At 37.1% G+C, this 16008-nt stretch overlaps 2 protein-coding genes and 2 pseudogenes across 5 annotated transcripts; 2 read left to right on the forward strand and 2 right to left on the reverse strand.

Annotated features, from left to right (window-relative positions):
• Positions 1–1281: 1281 nt before the first annotated feature.
• ZIP8 lies at positions 1282–3009 on the reverse strand (annotated as a pseudogene). The gene is made up of 3 exons: positions 2362–3009; positions 2085–2234; positions 1282–1761 (listed from the first exon to the last, which is right to left on the reverse strand).
• Positions 3010–6770: 3761 nt separating this feature from the next.
• NPR3 (NPR1-like protein 3) lies at positions 6771–9591 on the forward strand. Of its 2 annotated transcripts, NM_123879.3 has the most exons (4): positions 6771–7855; positions 7944–8694; positions 8769–8969; positions 9063–9581. In NM_123879.3, the coding sequence occupies exons 1-4, from the start codon at positions 7322–7324 to the stop codon at positions 9335–9337; spliced, it is 1761 nt and encodes a 586-aa protein (NP_199324.2). In that variant the 5' UTR covers positions 6771–7321; the 3' UTR covers positions 9338–9581. The 2 variants fall into 2 exon arrangements, with proteins under 2 accessions (NP_199324.2, NP_001330386.1); NM_001344586.1 differs by having other exon boundaries at positions 6808–7855; positions 8769–9591.
• Positions 9592–9910: 319 nt separating this feature from the next.
• Positions 9911–11524, reverse strand: AT5G45113 (mitochondrial transcription termination factor-related / mTERF-like protein; the record flags this gene model as incomplete). The annotated part of the gene is made up of 1 exon (NM_148090.2): positions 9911–11524. One exon carries the CDS (start codon positions 11522–11524, stop codon positions 10280–10282), a length of 1245 nt encoding a protein of 414 aa, NP_680395.1. The 3' UTR covers positions 9911–10279.
• Positions 11525–11908: 384 nt separating this feature from the next.
• Positions 11909–15931, forward strand: AT5G45116 (annotated as a pseudogene; the record flags this gene model as incomplete). The annotated part of the gene is made up of 1 exon: positions 11909–15931.
• Positions 15932–16008: the final 77 nt, after the last annotated feature.

The raw sequence follows: 16008 nt of genomic DNA on the forward strand, positions 1-16008 counted from the left end.
ATAAGTACATAATAGTTTTAAACTATTTCCTAATTCGCGTGAAAATGCTAAAATGATACTTATATTAAAACAAAATTTAAGTATTCATTTTCTAGAAGCCAAATTAAATTTATGTGTAGGTTATTGAAATTTATGCACTTGAAGTGATTTGGAAATGGTTTAGGTTAGTGAACAACAAAATGTGGTGATATACAATTGTTCTTGGTGTTAAGGTGTTTAGAGTACTTTAAAATGTTTTAGGTGTTTGCAAGGATAAACCTCTTTTGTTGATTTTGTTGATTTAATATGTTCCAGAAATATACATGACTTGTCTTATCATTTTGTTGATTTTCTTATGATGACGAGATGCGTAAGTTCATTCTCTCGCTTGATGATGACGATTTGCGCTACCTTGGTTCGAAATGTGGATCTTTGTAGATTATCTCGTAGCCTGAAACCTGTATAGCTGTTGTAATTGGTTGATGTGTAAGACAAAACGATTCTCCAACATACATTCTTGGTAAATTATTACTCAGTACATTTGTGTCGTCATTTGTGCCTTTATAAAATGCCAATGGGCTGTTTATGTAAAGGGGCCGACCTCTTTTTCTTTTTGTCACCCAAAATGTGGCACTATTATATTAATAATGAATATTAATAATCAAAGCTATATACCAATATGGTTATTAGTACTTTTATATTTCCTTGTATTAGTATGTACATTGTTTTTGGTATTGTATCAAAACACCTCAATAAAGATGTAGTTTCCGGTTACCTGGAGGATGCAACCTCCGAGACTCATGCCTTCAAACATTTGATGGAAGCAAAGAGCCGCAATGAGACCTTAAATGGTGCATGTGTCATTTGTTGCGCCTAGACATAGCCCAATAACCACAGAGTGAACTATAATTCCTAGCTCCAACACATATCATATGTGTTTATAAAAACAAATAAAATGGTAATTAAGTACATTTGTTAAAAGTGGAATATTTATTTATGAGGTAGTCTGGTAGACTAACCATAGCAATGACACGGTACCGCAATAACTGTGAAGAACGAACATCTTTAGTAGTTAATGTAACGCCATGACCATGATTATGGCCATGAGTTATTATCGGATTCGCTCTCTCCTCACTCGGAAACAACATCATATATATCACTTTACTCAAAGGTACCATTTGATCATACCTTATTGGCTTATTCTCACTCTATTTTTTTGTAATCCGAGGATAAACTCAAATTTTTGATATTTTGGCAATAAAACTGGTTATAGGTTATAGGAGATGAAATGTCCCTAAAATTTCAAGATAAAGTATAAACTCAACTGCAAAGTCACATAAAATATAACTATAAAAACAAAAGCACAATCGGTTGAAAATCACATGGTTTTTACTTATGATCCAGAAAAATATATTATTTACGCTAACTGAAATATAATTATATTTCATAAAAGTCGAGAGGATAATGTGAATGTGTTTATGCCCACTTGGCCAGGACTGACATTCCGCCACACCCAAGCAAAGCTGCCCCGAAGCAGTTAAGCTGAAGCTTGACGCTTCTTTGGAGCATAGATCCCATAAACTCTGCGGCTAGAAGATCTACAAGTGCCATATAAATGAGCAATCCTGCAGAACAAGCATTGAGCAGTCCTACCGTGATTAATGCTGTTGGACTGTTGTCTTTGTAAACGCTCGACAAGGCTATACCAAGAGCGATTCATGATGGTGTTGTAACAGCAAAGAAGAAGGCCATCACAAATTTCTTCACATTTGTATATTCTGCCTGTTCAAAAAGAATTTGTATATATTTCTCAAAATTCTATATGTTTCTATCATCATATGTTCAACACTCTTTTATCGAAAATATATAGATTTATCAAAAGTTGCGCGTATTTACATAAAATTCAGATTAATATCCTTCAATCTATATGTTTGTGTTATGGTCAATTCTTTTAGATTTGATAAAGAACAAAATATTATGATTCTATTTGCTTATATATAATAATTTTATCTTTATTTTGAAATCGTTGTTTGTAGCTTTTACGGTTTTGTTTAGTATTGTTTTGGACCACATATAAAAAAAAGGATATTAAGAAAATATTGTACCTGAAGGATGCAACCGCCGAGACCCATCCCTTCGAACATTTGATGGAAGCAAAGAGCTGCAATAAGGCCTTTAATAGTGCATGTGTCGTTGGTTGCACCTAGAGATAGTCCAATGACCACGGAGTGAACTATTATCCCAAGCTCCAAGACCTAATTTTACACATAAGATTTTTGAATATGTGAATAAAATATTTAATATTGATAGTGTTTTCGGAAGTATGTGTATACATATGTTAAAGAAACAACTAAATGAGATTGTAATAAAGGCTCAACTAACCGTGGCGATAACTCGGTACCGCAATAGTTGTTTTGAGCATGTAGAGCTACGTTCTTTAGTTGTTAGAGGCAAATGATCGATTTGAATTATCATAGGAGTAGTCCTTTCTTCGCTGTCATCAGCGACAGCTTTCTTGGTGTAGAGACTTGTAGCGATAGAGTCAATAGCAAGAGTTACAAGACCGGACAACATAGCGACAAAGCCAGTGAAGGGAAACTTGTGCCATGGATTGTCTTCAAGACATGGAGAGGACAACATCTCGAAAGAATCGGGCAAAACATGCATGAAGCCGGTTCCTAGGATGATCCCGGATGCAAAACACTTAATGATCATAAAGATTTTACCATCTGGATGCAGGAATGTGACATATCGGCTAAAGAGAGGAGCTGCGACTCCGATCATGCTTGTCACGAGGATGGCAACGATTGCTACAATTTTGAGAGGTAAGGCTTTGGTTTTATCGATGCAAGAGTCTGTTGAATCGGTCTCGCATTCTTTTGGAACCGTTGAGATCGCCGGAGAGATTGCGAAGGAGATTAGGAGGAGTACGAGGAAGATTTGATTCATGTGTTGAGTAGTCGTAGCCATTTTTCAATTTTGGTTTTGTTAGTAAACGAAAATAATGTGTTATTTTGCCTCAAATCATATGAAGTTTATGACTCATATATATACGGATTATATATAATGTTCCGGCTTGTTGATATTGACATGCATGGGATATTATTCGTTTTATATCTACGAACAAAAAATAACGCATGACACACGAGTCAATATTAATGTAGATTAGAAGTATAGTTATGTGAAATGTAATCTAATCTTATCTTTAAAATGAACATTTTAAACTTCATATGCATATAGATATGCCAAATATAATTGACATTATTATTTTTTATGTAGTATCATATATTCCCTTTGTGTACTTCATTCCATGGAATTTCATCATGGCCAGGATCACGCCGATCAAGGATTTAAGCTTCATTCATGCTTTTGGATGTATCGGTAACAAGTCAACGTTAGTTACACGATTAAAATAAAGTTTCGTTAATCTATAAGACTAGAAATATATTAGATTCTAAATTCTGAACATATATTTGAAAGAACTATGATACAGTTGTTGATTCAGACCAGAAGAAAAGTTATTAGTTGTGAATTTGGATAATCAAGCTAATGATTATTATATTTATTTTCCATTTTCAAGTATATTACCGAATGAAAACTAGGTTTATCAAAGCTGGGCCAGACCTAATTGGAAACCCCCCTCACAGCATCAGGCCCATTAATTTCTGTAAGCCGAGTTTTGTTTGAGCTTATATGCTTTAGATTCTTTTTTCATTTATGGACGAAATCTTCTTTTCTTTCAGGTTAAAAATTTAGAATCTGATCAGTGATCCATTAATGGTTAGCATCGGGCCCATTAGTAAAGAAACGTTAGAATCTTATCAGTGGTCCTCTGTGACAGCATTTTCAACTCGATCCTCATTGTAATGGACGTTTAATCTGAGCAAGAACTGTCCGATCTCGGTTGCTTTCAATGTTTCTTAGCACATCGGATGGAGTTGTTTGTATATGTCGTAAACGATAGGAAAGAGTACAACCAATGAATGGTGAAATGGTACGGGTAAATCTACAATTTACAAACACATTCTCCAACTGTTAACTTCTACTTCGAGAGACAAGACTACAAATAAACTCTTCTAATTGGATGGCAATCTACAATCGATGATATTTGAACGGAACAAAACTAAGTGGGAAAGCTTCATTAGTTACTTACATAAATAGTTTCATTAAATTGACTTGTTGTATGTTGTTATTGACAAGTAGCTGCGGTTTATTCCTACCAAATTGTTGGTTCTTTACAAAGAAAATAGTTTGTTCAAAACTCTGTATGCCTTTTATTTTTACTTTATTTATGCAAACCTTTTCACATAGAGTATTTTGACACGATTAAAAAACATTGTTGTATATGACCCGGTCCAAGCCACGCCAAGTCTCTTTTAATACACGAAAACTCAAATATCAAAGGTGGAAACGCATGTTATATAAACTTTTTTAATTGATATTATATCAAATTATTCGATATTATAAAAAAATTACATAAGGAGACTTTGTATGATAAACCATATATTCCGCGTAGCTTCTCAGCAGGAACTAGGAAGCATCACCGACACTGACACACCACCCCATTGGATCGATGCTTCAATTTTTATTTCCAGTAATACATTTACATGAGTCATCAAGGTTGTTTTCTCTTCCAAAATATAAAAAAGTTCATCATATACAGGTTCATACATTTTAGATGCTTTGGGACAAATTTAAAAGATATATTCCTTAATATCATAATTTTTTTATATACTTCTTCTTTTAACAAAAACATTAGGTGCCTTTTGAGTATATACAAAAAACAAATTGTGTCCATCTTGTATAGATTTTTTTTTTTGTGCCCTATAAATTTATGTATATGTAGTTATGTACCCTATAAGTTTATATTATCGGCCCCTATAGTTAAGCCGGCATTGACTATATATTTTTATGGAAAATTTAAGAGTTTTCTTTTTGTTTTGTTATTTTTCTTTTTAATTGTTTCATCAAGTTAAGTTTCGTTTCCAATTCCTCTTAGAATGATTTTTATCTCTTGTGTTAGGTCACGCTTTACTAGTTTACACTCCTCTTTAGAATGATTTATCTCTTGTATGAGTTTTGTTTTTGTCTTTTTGTTAAGAATTTAAATATTCCACTAAAATGAAAAGTGTTAGGATTTTCATGAAGTAAAGCCTGAAGTTTTTGGTCTTATGGCAAAAAAAGAAAAAAACATGAAAACAAAAGAAATCAATCCATTGACATCAACAAAACAAATTACGTTTTTGAGTCATAAAGTGATATAACAATTTTGAATAACTACCAATATATATGTCCTCAATCTTGTGTGAGTTCAAGGCTTTATGGGTTACATCGTTATACTTAGTTTATGTAAGAAATTTGTAAATTTGAATGGGTTAAAACTTCTGATCTAAATAACGAATTGGTAGGAAACTTTTTTTTGTCTTGTTAATATTTGATGGTTTTAGCCAAAGTAATACATAAAATAATTATTTAGTGACCAAAACTTATCGCATATTTGATGATTTAAGCCATAGTAATATGATTTGTATTAGTGACGTTGATGGTTTAATATATGATTTAGTGATACTTAGTGAACGAAAGATACAAATTAACATATGGTTTACCAAAGTAACGCAGCGTCACTAGTGACCAAAACTTAGCGTATATTTGATAGTTTAAGTCAAAGTAATATACTAATATGATTTGTATTAGTGACGTTGCATTGTCACTATCCAAGTTTACACTTATATGTTATTTTTTGTTAAAAATATATATTTATAGTTAGAATTCTATATTCGATAGCATTACCGAAAGTCGAAAATTTAATCATAGGAATCATTGCCAATCGAAATAATGCTAATTAAATTTTATTTCATATAAAAATTTGATGAATAAACTATTCAACGACTATCCTTAAAGAGTTTTTTTTTTTTTAATAGTCAGCTAACGCATTTCACCGATTGTATTTGTAGCCTTGTAGGTAGAGTCGAATTTCCGACGCGACTAGAATGCTAGCATAAGAGACTTCACCACTTTGTTACGAAGCCAAGAATCTTCTTGTTTTAAAAAAAAAAATCAAGACAAAATTGTCGTCCCTCATATCTATATTCAATTCATTTCAAAACGTTATTTATGTCTTAAAATTTGGAACTAGGCCACAAAGAATGACTTTGGTCATCACAAAATTATAAATTTAATAAAAATTTGGACCACTATAGGCATAGCTATTGCCTATTATAATCTCTACTATTACTTTATGATTTATCTACTATTCCGAAAGTGTAATTGTTTAATACGTCATCACATTGCAGCAATCCACACACAAGCCACGTCATTCATATGCCGTTCGTATTTGCTTTCGTCACTTCCTTCCGTCATCAATAGTGACGGCTATTTCTTAATATTAATCTTCTTGACTTAATGCTATTTCGTGACGGCATTAATTGGCATATCATTACAAGTTATTTACACCTAAGAAACAAATTAAAACTATTGAATAATATGATGTAAATAAAAATATATTAATGATGTGATATATCGCAGTCAAATAAAAATAGTGATTTTGATGAGAAAAAAAATATGTGTTTATCCATAGATTTGTTAAATTAGAGAAAGATGTGGAAAATGTTAGTGAGTGGCGTCATACACGGAGAACCTTTGGCATCATACACGGATTTTTCTAGTCTTTGTTTTCTATTTGTCAACTTTCATTTGAGTCTTTCTTTATACACTTTATTAGACCATGTTTTTAATTCTAATGCTTATTAATTCATATTATTAAATTTACAAAAAAAACTATTATATTAACTCTCTTGTTTCCTCTGTATCTTCCTTCACATTGAAGCTGTCTCTTTCTTTCACCATCACTTGCACCTGTTGTGTCCTGTTTGTTCTCAATTTCATCATCATTTATCCTTTATATACCTCTCTTTCTTTCTTGACTTTTCCTCTAAATTCTCTTCCTTTTTATCTCTTTGATACATCTCAATTTGGTTCTTTTGCCTTCTCTTTGATCTTATCTCTTACGATTGTGCAGATCTCAATCTCTATATCCTTGGTTGTGTCAGATTCTCTTAGGGTTTATTTTCTCTCCCAATTTTGTTTGATTCCTTGTCCAAAGTTTCTTCCTTTCCTTTTGACTTTTTTTTGTGGTACATTGAATCAGAGGTGTAAGAGTAATAGTTTCATAACTCAAATCCCCAAGTGTACAAATTTTCCTCTTTTGGTTCTGGGTTTGGTTGATTCCTTGTTAGAAATGTAAATTTAGGGCTTTTGTATCTGAAACCGATCTTCAGACTTGTGTAATCTTCTTGATCTTCATGCAAGATTGATAATTCTACAAGAAGAAGAAGAAGAGAAAATGGCTACTTTGACTGAGCCATCATCATCTTTGAGTTTCACATCTTCTCATTTCTCTTATGGTTCTATTGGGTCCAATCACTTCTCATCAAGCTCAGCTTCTAATCCTGAAGTTGTTAGTCTAACCAAACTCAGCTCCAATCTTGAGCAGCTTCTTAGTAATTCAGATTGTGATTACAGTGATGCAGAGATCATTGTTGATGGTGTTCCAGTTGGTGTTCATAGATGCATTTTAGCTGCAAGAAGTAAGTTTTTCCAAGATTTGTTTAAGAAAGAAAAGAAAATTTCGAAAACTGAGAAACCAAAGTATCAGTTGAGAGAGATGTTACCTTATGGAGCTGTTGCTCATGAAGCTTTCTTGTATTTCTTGAGTTATATATATACTGGGAGATTAAAGCCTTTTCCATTGGAGGTTTCGACTTGTGTTGATCCAGTTTGTTCTCATGATTGTTGTCGACCTGCCATTGATTTTGTTGTTCAATTGATGTATGCTTCCTCTGTTCTCCAAGTGCCTGAGCTAGTTTCATCTTTTCAGGTGTGTGAAAAGTCTTCTTTTTTCTTCGGTCTCTTTGTTTCTTAATTCATAGACCTCAATGAGAACTAAAAGGTTTGTGTGCTTGCAGCGGCGGCTTTGTAACTTTGTGGAGAAGACCCTTGTTGAGAATGTTCTTCCCATTCTTATGGTTGCTTTCAATTGTAAGTTGACTCAGCTTCTTGATCAGTGTATTGAGAGAGTGGCGAGGTCAGATCTTTACAGGTTCTGTATTGAAAAGGAAGTTCCTCCCGAAGTAGCAGAGAAGATTAAACAGCTTCGACTTATATCCCCGCAAGACGAAGAAACCAGTCCCAAGATTTCGGAGAAATTGCTTGAAAGAATCGGTAAAATTCTCAAGGCCTTGGATTCAGATGATGTTGAGCTTGTGAAGCTTCTTTTGACTGAGTCAGATATCACTCTAGATCAAGCCAATGGTCTGCATTATTCTGTTGTGTATAGTGATCCGAAAGTTGTTGCCGAGATTCTTGCTCTGGATATGGGTGATGTGAACTACAGGAATTCCCGGGGTTACACGGTTCTTCATTTTGCTGCGATGCGTAGAGAGCCATCGATCATTATATCGCTTATCGATAAAGGCGCCAATGCATCTGAGTTTACATCTGACGGACGTAGCGCAGTTAATATATTAAGAAGACTGACAAATCCAAAGGATTATCATACCAAAACAGCTAAAGGGCGTGAATCTAGTAAAGCCAGGTTATGCATCGATATCTTGGAAAGAGAAATCAGGAAGAACCCCATGGTTCTAGATACACCAATGTGTTCCATTTCTATGCCTGAAGATCTCCAGATGAGACTGTTGTACCTAGAAAAGAGAGGTAATTGACTGAAAATTACTGAATTCTTCTGTATCTTTACTACATTTTTGTTAAAGCTTCTACCTTTTTTGCAGTGGGGCTTGCTCAGTTGTTCTTTCCAACGGAAGCTAAAGTTGCTATGGACATTGGTAACGTAGAAGGTACAAGTGAGTTCACGGGTTTGTCACCTCCTTCGAGTGGGTTAACCGGAAACTTGAGTCAGGTTGATTTAAACGAAACTCCTCATATGCAAACCCAAAGACTTCTTACTCGTATGGTGGCTCTAATGAAAACAGGTAACAAAAAGCTTGCTCTCTGTAAGTCTACCCTTCATCTTCTTATGTTGCTCATTTTCTCTTGACTGACTTCATTACCGTTTCACAATGCAGTTGAGACTGGTCGAAGGTTTTTTCCATATGGTTCAGAGGTTCTAGATAAGTACATGGCTGAGTATATAGACGACGACATCCTCGACGATTTCCATTTTGAGAAGGGATCTACACATGAAAGAAGATTGAAAAGAATGAGATATAGAGAGCTTAAGGATGATGTCCAAAAGGCATATAGCAAAGACAAAGAGTCTAAGATTGCGCGGTCTTGTCTTTCTGCTTCATCTTCTCCTTCTTCTTCTTCCATAAGAGATGACCTGCACAACACAACATGAAACTGCACCATAAGTCAAATGTAATTAGATATCTTTGTTAAAAGGGTTTTTTCTTTATGGATGTTACTCAGATTTTATACAGATGCTTTAGGTTCAGTTTCAATAAAGAGAGATGGATAGATAGATGTACAAGATTAGGAGTGCTGATTAACCCAAAACGTTCTAACTATACGCAATCTTTTGTTTTCAATACAAAAATCTAATATTTAGGTTATCTACAAGATATTCTCAGATACCTGAAACTTAAACAAACAAAGACACTCCACAAAAAGTCAGGAAAAAACATGATCATTTGTCAATCATAGCTATCTCTTTACATAATTACAGAAGATAAGACTACTGGTGGCTAAGAGTAAAGAACAAAAACCATTCTTCCAAACAACCTGTAATAATGCATTCTGAACAGAACTGTCACATGTATGTCCCAGTAAGTAGATGTTAGCTGCTCTCTTTGGCATAGGGTCGGGGCAGGGGCTTGTCTGACCAATACTGTCTATCTGTCTTCTTCAACAAAGAAAGCATTTCAAGTTGCATTATATGTTAAGTGTGCCTTTCCAACATCGTAAAGCAATAGAAGAATATTGTACCAACGAAGGACTGTGCCTTTCCAATTTGTCACTCTGTTCAGTCCAGTCTAAAATTCACTTCACTGAGTTCAGTGGCGTTTCAACATTACGGAGAGCCTTTGTTCTTTCAGCTTTCTCGAAGTCCTTCCTTGTTCGTTTGTTGGCATCTATATCTATACTGATGAGTAGAGAGGTACAATCAAATCCACAGGCGGAAATACTTCACTATGCATCGACATATTCTGTGATCCTCTCCATCGCACTGAGAATTTCCAGGTTTCACTGGTTGTGAGCTAAGCAATGAGAAAATGTTATAGATCAACAGACATCTGCACTAGATTGAAGATAACGTTATATCATTGAACGGACCAGTTAATCAGGTAGATGCTTTCTTTATATTTTCCCAAGTAGCTGGACCTTCCGGGTGGGTATTGACAAAGTATGGCACAATAAGGGTATTAGAAATACCGACAACAGTGCCTAGTGTCAGCCTCGGTATTACTGCATCTCTTTCCCTCAACCAAATGTACATTGTGAATCTCTGATGTATTCTCTTCATACTATAACACAAATATGTTGGGGACTCTATCACGGATTCTATTGGATAAACCAAATAATCTATTAGCATAATGATCTTCTTTTCTATGATATCTTTCGGCCGGTTAAGTATATGAGGCGCCCGCTTAACAAGCTGGCTAACCACATTATAGTCCAAACCAGCCTTCACAAAGCAATCAAATCTCTCCTGTAGCTCATCTCCCCTCCCTTGGAACTTTTTCAGAGCCCTCACCATCTCATCGGAATTCTCTACATACCCTAACTTCAACAAGAATGTCGTCTTCTCTGCATTCCTCGAATCCAGTGAATCAAGTTCAATTCTACCTTTATTAGTTTTAGAAGCTATACTGAACAATCTCAAAGGCTCTTCCTTAATGATCTGACATAACTCATCTCTTCTGATTTTCAATCTATTCCAAACAGCTCTAGGTACTAGCAAAGAGGATGAACAGATATGCTTCATGTGACACTGTAAAAACCTAACGACAAACTGCTTTTCTATTCTGATACATTTCAAGAATTTCAACGCCTCTAAAATTCTTTTTACAGATTTCTCTAATAACATCTCGGAGTTGTCTATCAGTAATTTATCAATTTCATTCATCTGAAGTCCAACTTTATGAAACTTTTCAAACATAATATAAGCTTTATTGCCAGAAGTTTCACCTACCAAATCTGGATACGCTTTTAAAAGATTACTCAACTTCTTCTCTTTAAACCCCACCTTCTCAAGGAGCTCCATTGTCTCAAGAATCCGGCGCCAGTTATATGTTTTTCTAACTGACAAATACCGCGCAAGCCAATCGCATCCTAAGTTTAATCCCTTCAACTTATTTACCACAGAAACAAACTCACAATCAATGCCACCAACCAGAAGCAACGGGCAACAAGTAACAAGCTTAATGACTATAGCCTTTCTAAGAACCAAGATCTCATAAGGTTCAAGTTTCGATGCCAAAACCCCATTCTCGTATACAAAAATCTCTCTTGCTTCCTTATACAAACGACCAATCTTGTCACGGGGAATCCCATAATAGCAAAGAACATGAAAGTTCTCAAACATGGTACTGCCATCACTCAAAGCACCACATTCCGTTGAATGAAACGCAAAATATCAGATGGACGCAAACCCAAACTCTCGAAAAATGGTTCAAACTCATTGATGGGATTGTTGAAGAATAAAGTCCGTTGCTTTCAGTTTCAGTTTGAATAAGTCTTATGACTTTGTTTGTCTTTCAAATAACATCCCTAAGTATTAGGAGATAGACTAGCATTTCAGTTCCGTTTATTTAGCAGTCTGTTGCATTCTTGTTATCTTTGTAACTTGATCTATTTAAGATCTCTATCGTCTATGAGAATAACACACAAGTTACACATTTGTTCTCTGAGTCACTAGTTCGTTTACAACAAGTGGTAGCAGAGCTTTTGTTCTTAAACGCTCAAAGAAATGAGTGAGAAAGATGGTTTGAGCATTCCAAAATTCGACGGAGATTACGAACACTGGGCAATGCTCATGGAGAATCTCATGAGGTCCAAGGAGTGGTGGGATCTCATTGAGCATGGAGTTATGCAGCCAGAGAGAAACGTGATCCTGACGGGAGCCCAAAGAACAGAGCTTGCAGAGAGTAAGCTCAAAGATTTGAAGGCAAAGAATTACTTCTTTGCTTCAATCGACAAGGCAACTCTGAAGACGATTGCAAAGAAGGACACAGCTAAAGATATTTGGGAGTCCATGAAAACAAAGTACCAGGGGAACAAGAAGGTTCAAAGCGCCCAACTGCAGAGACTGCGAAGGAACTTTGAAGTGTTAGAAATGAAAGAGGGAGACACCATTGATGGGTATTTCTCAAAGGTGATGGTGGTGGCAAATGACATGAGAAACCTTGGTGAGAGCATGCCGGATGCAAAGATTGTTGAGAAAATCCTGAGAACATTGGTGGAGAAATACACATATGTGGTGTGTGCAATTGAGGAGTCAAATGACATCACAGAACTCTCAGTGGATTCATTGCAGAGCTCACTACTAGTGCACGAACAGAAGCTGAGTAGACATGGAGATGATGAGCGTGCACTTAAGATTGAGGGCAGGTGGGATTCTAGTGGAGGAAGAGGTCGTGGTGGACACCAAAACCGTGGAAAAGGAAGAGGAGGATATCAAGGACGTGGCAGAGGTAGCACAAACTTCAACAAAGAAACAGTGGAGTGCTACAAATGTCACAGACTGGGGCATTTCAAATTCGAATGCCCGGAGTGGGAGAAGACTGCTCATTATGCAGAACTGGAGGAAGATGTTCTGCTCATGGCGCATGTTGATATTCAAAGAGCAGGAAACGATGAGGTCTGGTTCTTAGATTCGGGGTGTTCGAATCACATGTGCAGCACAAGAGAGTGGTTTGTGGAGTTTGACTCAACATTCAAGCATAGTGTTAAACTTGGAGATAACAGGAAGATGAGTGTAGAAGGAAGAGGAAGTCTCCGACTCATCATTAATGGGGCAGCACAAAAGATAACAAAAGTTTACTATGTCCCAAAGTTGAAGAACAATCTCTTGAGTGTTGGGCAGCTGCAGCAGAAGGGACTGAGAATCATCATTGAAGATGATGTGTGTGAGATCTGGCACAAGCAGCAGAGAAGACTACTCATGTTCTCAACTATGACAAAAAACCGGATGTTTGTCATACAGGCAGCAGTGAGAGGAGACAAAGAAAAAGAAGAAGGGAACTGTCTGCAAGCTGTTTCAGATGAGAAAGTTGAGGAACTGTGGCATAGGCGACTTGGACACCTGAATCAAGGAGGAATGCAGAGTTTGTCAGAGAAACAGATGGTGATAGGGATGCCTATGCAAACAAAGACCAATGCTGCAGAGTTGTGTGATGTATGCATGAAGGGAAAACAGAACAGGCTTAGCATTCCAAAGAAGAGTTCATGGAGAGCAAGTCGGGGTCTCCAATTGGTCCACACAGACATCTGCGGACCAATAACTCCCACATCAGAAGGTGGCAAGAGGTACATCATTAACTTTATTGATGACTATAGTCGTAAGTGCTGGACCTATTTCTTGTCAGAGAAATCGGAAGCTTTGAGAGTGTTCAAAGAGTTCAAGGTGGCTGCAGAGAGGGAACTCGGAGTGAGTTTGATATGCTTGAGATCAGACAGAGAAGGCGAGTACAACTCTAATGCGTTTCAGGAGTTCTGTAAGGAACATGGGATTAAAAGACAACTCACTGCAGCATACACTCCTCAACAGAATGGAGTTGCAGAGAGGAAAAACAGGAGCCTGTTGAACATGACAAGGTGTATGCTGTTTGGGATGTCAGTACCAAGGAGATTTTGGCCGGAAGCTGTGCAATATGCAGTACACATATTGAATAGAAGTCCCTCTAAAGCTCTTGCAGATGCTACACCAGAAGAAATGTGGAGCAAGCATAAGCCATCAATCGATCACCTAAGAGTGTTTGGGTGTGTAGGGTACGCACTAGTGCCATATGAGAAGAGAATTAAGTTGGATGAAAAGAGTAGAAAATGTGTGATGCTGGGAGTGAGTAAAGAGTCAAAAGCATACCGCCTGTATGACCCTGAGACAAAGAAGATCATTATCAGTCGTGATGTGCAGTTTGATGAGAAACTAAGGTGGAATTGGGAAGAGGATCAGCAAGAAGACTCACCTAAATGGGAAGAGAGTGATGCTGATTCTGAAAAAACTGCAGAGAACGCTGAAAATGAGGAGAGAGAAGCAGAAGAGGACGAACCTGCAGCAGTCACTGATACACCTGCAGCAGTCACAGATACACCTGCAGAAAACGAACAAGCTCCAGTCAGAGGAACCAGTGGCAGAACGATACAGCCACCTGTGTGGATGAAGGATTATGTAACAGGAGGAAAAAGCTTGTTTGTTATTGATGGTGATGAGGTAATGGCGCTGTATACTGCAGCAGAGGATCCAGAGAGCTTCGAGGAAGCAGCCCAACATGAGAAATGGAGAAAAGCTATGGAAGTGGAGATAAAATCCATAGAAGATAACAACACTTGGGAGATCATAGAGCTGCCTGAAGGTGCAAAAGTAATTGGAGTAAAGTGGATTTAGAAAACCAAATACAATGAGAAAGGAGAAGTAGACAAGTTTAAAGCCAGGCTCGTGGCAAAGGGATACCACCAGAGGCAAGGAATTGACTTCGAAGAGGTGTTTGCTCCTGTGGCCAGATGGGATACTATAAGAACCCTACTTGCAAAGGCTGCTCAAAAGGGGTGGAAAGTGTTTCAACTGGATGTCAAAAGTGCATTCTTACATGGTGAATTGAATGAAGATGTTTACATCGAACAACCACAGGGCTTTGAAGTAGAAGGAGAAGAGGAGAAAGTTTACAAACTCAGAAAAGCTCTCTATGGTCTGAGACAAGCACCTAGAGCATGGTACAGCAGAATAGAAAGTTATTTTGCTAAGGAGGGGTTCAAGAAATGCTACTGTGAGCATACCTTGTTCGTCAAAGCAGAGCGTGGAGGGGTTCTGATTGTGAGTGTGTACGTGGATGATCTCATATATACAGGTAACTCAGACTCCATGCTAGCTGACTTTAAGGCGTCGATGACAAAAGAGTTTGCTATGACAGACTTGGGTTTGATGAAATATTTCTTGGGGGTGGAAGTGATTCAAGATGACAAAGGAATTTTCATCAAACAACAAAAGTATGCTGCAGAGATACTTGAAAGATTTGGTATGGAGAGGTGTAATTCGGTCAAAAATCCAATTGTTCCTGGAAACAAGCTTTCAAAGGAAGGTGCTGGAGCAGAAGTTGATCCAACAACATTCAAACAGCTGGTTGGAAGCTTAAGGTACCTAACTGCAACTCGACCAGATCTCATTTCTTCTGTGAATTTGGTGAGTAGATACATGGAACATCCAAATGAGCAACACATGTTGGCAGTCAAGAGAATCCTGAGGTATGTACAAGGGACAGCAGGGTTTGAAATTTAGTATTGGCGTGGTAACAAGGAGGAGCTGGTTGGTTTCTCTGACAGTGAGTATGCAGGAGACATTGATGATAGGAAAAGCACTTCCGGCTATGTGTTTATGTTGGGAGGAGGAGCAGTATCATGGGCGTCAAAGAAACAAGCCATAGTAACGTTGTCGACAACTGAAGCTGAGTTTGTAGCAGCAGCTCATGGAGCGTGTCAAGGAATCTGGTTGAGAAATGTACTTGAAGAAATCGGTGAAACACTAGAAGAAGGAACAGTTATGTACTGTGATAACAGCTCTACTATCAAGCTCTCAAAGAATCCTGTACTGCACGGAAGGAGCAAACACATTCATGTCAGGTATCATTTCCTGCGTGAACTTGTCAATGATGGAGTAATGCAAATCAAGTTCTGTCCTACACACGAGCAGTTGGCTGATGGCATGACAAAGGCACTTAAGTTGGCGACGTTCGTGTATCTAAGAGAGAAGATGGGAGTATGTCTGAAAGAAGAGTAAACTGGAAAGGAGTTCCAGTTTAAGGGAAGGATTGAAGAATAAAGTCCGTTGCTTTCAGTTTCAGTTTGAATAAGTCT

The sequence above is a fragment of the Arabidopsis thaliana genome, chromosome 5 (assembly GCF_000001735.4).
Source record: "Arabidopsis thaliana chromosome 5, partial sequence".
Lineage (NCBI taxonomy): Eukaryota > Viridiplantae > Streptophyta > Magnoliopsida > Brassicales > Brassicaceae > Arabidopsis > Arabidopsis thaliana.